Source organism: Hermetia illucens, chromosome 3, assembly GCF_905115235.1.
Source record: "Hermetia illucens chromosome 3, iHerIll2.2.curated.20191125, whole genome shotgun sequence".
NCBI classification, from domain to species: Eukaryota; Metazoa; Arthropoda; class Insecta; order Diptera; family Stratiomyidae; genus Hermetia; species Hermetia illucens.
Window position 1 is genome coordinate 177,420,052 of NC_051851.1, and position 7,028 is coordinate 177,427,079.

General features: G+C 42.1%; 1 protein-coding gene across 5 annotated transcripts in view; it reads left to right on the top strand.

Annotated features, from left to right (window-relative positions):
• The window catches only part of LOC119652483 (lachesin), a 110,377-nt gene extending 105,020 nt beyond the window's left edge, over positions 1-5,357 (top strand). For 4 of the 5 annotated variants that reach the window (XM_038056660.1, XM_038056662.1, XM_038056664.1 and 1 more), the window contains 2 exons: positions 2,158-2,232; positions 2,935-5,357. In XM_038056660.1, coding sequence (XP_037912588.1) covers positions 2,158-2,232; positions 2,935-3,335 — 476 coding nt within the window. In that variant the 3' untranslated portion in view covers positions 3,336-5,357. Of the gene's footprint in view, positions 1-2,121; positions 2,233-2,934 lie in introns of all 5 variants that reach the window. The other variant, XM_038056663.1, reaches the window with a different exon arrangement.
• Positions 5,358-7,028: the final 1,671 nt, after the last annotated feature.

The following is a 7,028-nucleotide window of genomic DNA, read 5'->3' on the forward strand; positions in this document are numbered from 1 at the left end:
CCTAACCCCTCCATTTTTCTTTCTGTGTTTTACACTAGCTTTTGAATGCTATTTTGTTTTCACACACCAGAGTCGCGTACCTCGCGTTTTCGTTTTCCGTTTCCTCTCTTTTGTACGACTGTAAAATAAGAAGATTCACCACTCTCTTTTTCATGTCCTCCATCTTCCATAATCAACATTTCTTTGAGGTACATAACAATCTTTTCGTAAAACGTTGGCATCATAGGCAACAGCTTGCTATTCTGGGAGTCACGGTAAGCTCAATCGGTGTAACGCAGCATTACATCGTTAGCTTGCCGGTACCTCACGGAACCTACAAAATCAACAGCAACAACAAATCATACACCCTTCAGTTATGCCAACGTATAAAACACGGTCATTATCTTTTCCAAATTTAGCTCCACAAATTCTTGTTCTACCTGAATCGTCCATTTGAATATTATCCACTCTTGCTAGGTCAGCAATGTTGAAACTTCCACTGAATTCTGAAATCTGTCCGCTGATAAGTGTAAGATATAAGGGGATTTCTGTGAAACTCCTACATTACCAGCTGTACGGAATTCAGTAAACTGAGATTGGTACTCTCCATATTCGCATGAGGCTGCGTCAACCTGTACGCTGCCTTACTTTCTAATTAATTCCTTTTTGTCTTACAAGATTATTCTGGCAAAAATCAAAAATAGAGCTCCTTGGATTACTTCACTCTAGTTACACGTCTACTCTCAGGCGCCTCACAACCCCCACTCCCCGGTTCAACTGTTCCGCTGTCCATCTATCAGTCGGTCTCGGTCGTTCCCGGTCCATGGCCTTAAACTTAAAAGTCCAGGCCGGGCTCAGCGTCAACAGCAGCAGACACTGTTGTGTTGAATTTTGCGGCAGGTCATTCCCCCCCTCCCTTGTTCCCGCCCTGATCAATCTCCCGCTTGCACTCAATAATGTGCAATATGGGCATGTTTATGAGGATCAACGAATGGTTGGTCCGTTTAATTCAGGCGTGCACCATTGGAAAATTATGAAAAAATTAGATTTTGAAATTGGTTAATTGAAATTGGACTATGAAATTTAAGGGAAAGACCCCAGTTGTTGCATTGTTTTAAAAAAAAATAAATGAAATAAATTATTTGAAATATTAAATATCGTATTTGAATGAAGGACGGGATGGGAATTCTGAAAGGAGAGAGGGATATTTGGGAAAAATTTAGGTATAGACAAAATTGTCTGATCAAATTGACCCCGGAGGTGGGGAATTAAATGCCGCTCCTGTCGCTAAGCCGAGGACACTACACGTTCCATCATCAGATTAATGACTAGGTAAGGGTAGAGATAGATATTAACTAACATAATCCTGCAACGCATCAACATCTTGGAAGTTTGGTCAAGAGAGAGAAGGCTGGTTTCGGCTCTAGATCGTCCTGCATTGATCACATGAACATCCTGTGGATCATTTTGGAACAATGCAGGGAGTTTAGATGGTTTGGTTGAGCTGCTCTTAATCGATTTTGAGAAGACTTTCTACAGCGTGAACAGCAATGTGTCTGGGGTGATCTACACGGGAGGGCATTCCGGAAAGACTAATAGCTATTTTTCTTGGATTTCAAACAGTTTGAAGTTCGAGGCCGTAAATAATCGGTAGTAATGTTGCATACCGATGATGTGTGTCCCAGAATGTGGGATAGTTAATCATACACCCTTATTTTCTGTACATAACCTTTCAACCAAAGGACACGGGTTATGAGCAAGCCACGAGCAAATTGGCGTAGAGACAATAATAAATGAGAATACATATAGTAAAATGTATAAATGTTTGCCACAAAATGTCAATAGGTAGTCATTCCAGAATAAAATATTTACGAAAAACACAAACGATTTTATGAGAGGTATCAGCCGTGGGTACTTTGAGCATACGAATATGTCCTCAATCCCTTTGACATACTTAGCATGCGTCCGACAAGGAGGTGAGTGAAACTGAGTTTATTAGAGTTCTAGCTTTCTAAATGTTGAGCATTTACTAAAATTTTCTGCTGGAATTGAAAGATACGGATAATGTTGTTAAACTAAACGTTGACATTCTCTTAATCAAAATTTGCAAATTAGCCATTGTTGACATAAATCTATTTTTAGAAAGTACCCAAACAAACATCATAATTCGAATTACAGGTGGGAAGAGGCCACATCGAAAAATGGAATCAAATGCTTTGCCCGACTATGGGGTCGAAGAATGGAAAGACAGTGGTAAGTACTAGCGACTCGTTCAGAAATATATGAGCCCCCATATCTATTCCAAGAGAATGAGGTTATTTCGTTACCCTCATCAACTTTGTATGCTGAAGGTGGACAATTCCAACCAACAATCCTACAATGGGGGGTTTCCCTTAAAACCTTACTACAATTGTGGAGACTAACAAGACAAATCAATTCAGAGAAACACTCTAAGACTTCTTTATACAATTTAATTATTTTCCCATGTTTTGTGGTTTCCCCATCGTTCAGCCGAATCCCTATCTATTTCTCAATTAGTCGTCAAAATATTCCATACTCAAATTAAATAACTCTCGCTGTCATTTGGTAAACAAATCTCCTAGAGGAATATCCATTTACCAGTTTGCAAATTTCTCGTTTAAAGTAAACTTTTCGACGACATCGGCAAACCAAGTCATTTTACTCCCAACTAACCGCAGACCATTTTCAAATTTATATTCTAAATAACCACAGGCGAGAAAATTTAATATTTAAATTAGGGGCAAAAGATCCTGCGGTTACTTCTATACTTTTGAATGAGGAAAAAAGCGATGAGGGTGGTTCGGGCCTGCCAAGAAGACCCTCAAATGATTTCTGACGGAATAATTTGTTCTTCCCTATTTCCTGCCTTCGAACAATAAAGCAACACGAATACAATTTGAGAAACACAAAAAAGGACAAATTTTAATTTTGCAGGCGATACAAATCAGCCATCGGTACGACATCCTCCAGGTGCTTTTCATAATAAAGCATCGTCAGGACGTGAAAATGTTATCGTCACAATTGCCAGGTGGATTACGTTTAGCCCTATGTTATCATCGTTTGCAGGAAGTAGTGAGCCAATTGCTGATATCACTCTCATCGGTACCTCCGCGGCCGCTTCCAAGGATCCCAACGAAACCTCGTACAGCGTATACAACAACAACAAAAATAAGGACAAGGGAAATTTTAGCATTTTTCTTTTGGAAAATTTCATCCAATCAACCATGAAAATGTGTTCCGCCGCACAATTTCATTTCGTTGTCTTTTTCATTGTTAATTTCATTAGCATAAACTTCCTCAGACGTATCTTCCTTCCGCTAAGGATAAAGAGATGAAACGCGGCATCAGTATCAACGTCGCCGTCGCCATTGTTGTCGATGCTGTTGTAGGCGGCTCCGTGAACAGGACGAAAATGATGGAGGGATATAAAAAAACCGCCAACTGCCATCATCATCATCATATCTACGGCAAACAAACTGACGAAACAGAAACCACTTCGACAAAACTCATTGTGTATAAGGATAGCCCCTGCAAATAGCAAAAGATAAAATAAAACCAGGAATAGTAAGCGAAGGTGTTACATTGGCGATGGTGCAAAGTGGCGAGGGTGCGAAAATATTCTTTTTTTTGTTTCCACGTCCTCCGTCTCCATTTCACGGAATACCAACTCTTGTATCTAAGGAAGGAAGGAAAGGAGGAAACCATTACGATAAAATTTGTCTAGGTGTATAAAAAGTGAGGAAGGATGATCAAAATGTTGACATTTACGCTGTATATAAAATGAATTTCTCTTCCTTTACTCCTTTTGGACGTAAGTAGCACTAACTTCTAGCGAAAGTAATTGTATAAACGAATAATAGGATCGACAAGCAACCAAGACCACATGACGAAACCACACCGTTAGTCTTTATTTAGAATAAGCTTCGCGTTTTACATTTCCACGCCTTCGGATGCATCTGTGTGACCGGTATACGCCTTCAGATATATTTCCAAATCAGCACAATGGACCCATCATACCAAAAGATACCCATGAATGATACTATTGCGTTCAAAAGAACAGAAATATCCTGGCAAGTTGCCAGCTAAATCAATCTATCAAAAAATTTTCTATCTGAATGGACCTGTTGAAGCTCTACGGACCCGGAACTAGCTGATGCTACCCAAATCGGTCCAGCAACTTAATTGCAATCTTTATGCCTAATGTATTTGTATCTAAAACACTGTTAACAGCTTCTATGCTCACTTTTCTGGAAAAGATTATTTTAATTTGGAAAATCAGCATTCACTGTACATATTCTTTCCGATAAATTAGCGGGTCACTGACGCGAACCTGCTCAAAAAGTCTAGGATGTTTACTAGGGTGGAGCTATCCTGTATGGACCTTTTTTACTTTTTTTTTACTTTCAACGGCATATCAATGAAAAGTTGCCTTTTAGTTTAGTTTAGTTTACTGGGAGAGAGCCACAGCTCCGAGCACTGAGGTCATTGTTAGGTCCACCGTACTATTCCCGTAAATCGTCCATTCAATAGCTTCCCGCCTATGGCGTTCGCTGGCTTTATCGAATCTGGGAACATTCTCCAGAGGCAGAGAGTGTGCAGATTCTTCATTGGAGAAAACCTTACCAAGGTGTCTTCGTCTCAAATCTGAGGAGGCCGGACAGCTGCACCAAAAATGCAGGGCCGTCTCCTCTTCCTGGTATTTTAAGGAACAGTGCCACGTTAAAACTCCCACTAGGGTTTTCATGTCCCACTTCTTAAGGGACAACAACAATGCCGCTCTGGCGACCTCAGGTTCTTTCACAAGGATTTTCGCTTGCCGGCAATAGTTCAAATTTCCCCATTCGCCTGCATGAATCCTTGCAATTTCACCCATCGAAGTAGACTTGACAGTGGATGGCCGGATTCCAAAAGCTGGTTCTGGCCCCGCCATTGCAGATCCAGACCCTCTGCGAGCCAGTCTGTCAGCCTCCTCAGTGCCAGCAATGTTTGAGTGTCCCGCCATCCATATTGGGAATGTTTCGTTCAGTCGGCCAAGTTTCAGCAGCACCCGATGACAACTTCACACCAACTGACTTGATATGTCGTTGCTGTTTGGTGCTGATAATGCCGCCCGACTGTCAGAACAGATTCGAATGGTGCGACCCCTCCATTTTTGTCGCAGACATTCTTCTACCACCAATAAAATGGCATATATCTCCGCCTGGAATATGATCGTCATTTTCCCGAAGGGCGGGGCCAGTTCCATAATCGGATTCCCCGAGGATACCCCTGCGTCCGATCCGCCGTCCATGACTGACCCATCGGTGAAGATTATTAGGTCTGTAATCTGAAAAGACTCCTGGCCATTTATCGACCATTCTTCTCTTTTGGTGATTACGACAGTGAATATCTTTTCAAAGACGAATCTGGAAACCATATGATGTCCATGAATGCGCCTAAGGCGTATTCTTTTTCGGACGTCGCCTTTTCAATTTTTTCCATGAGTTTCTCGAGTGCTGTCTCCGTGGATTTGTCATTCTGGTAGGCGCGTTGCCTATGGTGAAGTGCCACTTAGGAATATGTGTATCCCTTATGACCCATCAATTAGTCTTTGTAGTCCTTTTAGTAGAAAAGACGTTAGATTGATCGGTCGAAAGCGTTTTTGCGTCCATGTAGGTGGGTTTCCTGGTTCTGGAATAAATATTACCTTGATAGCACGCCAGTTAATTGGAATATAAGCGTGTGCTAGGCATGCGCGATGTAAATTCCGAATAGGTAGTCCCAGGGCATCCATTCCCTCTATTACTCACGCTATCTGGACCTGCAGACTTGTATCTATGAAACGAGTTAAATGCCCATTTTACTCGCTTCAGTGATACTACTTTGCATGCCAGATTCCAGTCTCTCGGTTGGACTGTATGCATCCGTTGCCCCCGAGATTAGATTTTGGATGCTGCCTGGGTGCACTTCAAGCAAATGGTTTCCCGTTTCTTCATCGCTTCCTGTGTACCTTCTGCTCTCTAATCGTAAATAACCCAACTGCTGGCTACGTTCTTCAACAAGGATCCTCTTCAGCTTTGAGGTTGCCTCAAGAGAGTTGGTCTCTTCGCAAAAGCGTTTCCATGATGATCGTTTAGCTGATTTTATGCTTTTTTTAGAGCCTTTCGTGGAATCGCTATAAAGAGGCAGTGGCTGAATCACACGTCAAAGCACGATTGAGGAGCATCCTTGTCGTTCTCCTGCCAAATCCGAATTCAACTATGGTGTTTTACCCTTCTTTGTCGTCTTTGGTGGATAGCTCTCATGTTAGTTATGATCATCTGGGTTGTCTTCTCAACTCCAACAGGATTTGATGCGCTTCCTAGGGATCGTGACTCGGGCGCTCAATTCTATTTTATACGACACCCTATCTATCTTCCGCGTATTCCGAAATGGAGTGGGTGGAGGTGGATCCATGACCATTACGAAATCAATGCGTGTGTGATCCGAGTTAATCGTCGCCGGAGAAACGTTGCCTTACTATAAGTAAATCAAGGGTGCAAAATTTAACCTTCTTCTCTTACTGTTTAGAGGTGACCCAACACAGTTGAAAATCACACACATTCAAAGTAAAAGGTCGCTCGATTAACTCACAGTCTCGCCAGGCAATAATGTCAGTAGAATCTACAATTCCACTGTAATAGTCTGTTTAGTTCTTCTTCCATCAGACGAGTAACACCACCCTTGAAGCTAGTGTTCACTACTGCTCCGTCGAGGCCAACAACAGCTAATTCACGTGGTTTCAGCGTTTTGTTTTTGTCTGAGATTTGGAGAGTCCTATCCATCCATTGATGCCGGACCGGGCCAAATGGAGAGCTCCCACTCTTTATGGTCCACGGGACTCCTGTTTTTGAATTTAATACCCAAAGTTCAAAAATTGAGAGAGGGGTGAAGACGGCTATAGTTTCGCACCAGGGCAGAGGCAACTCATCACCTCTGCCCTACCTCTGCCCTGGGAGCAGCGTGGCCGAAGCAGCTCGCGAATGTTATACGGTCCCTTCTATATTTCG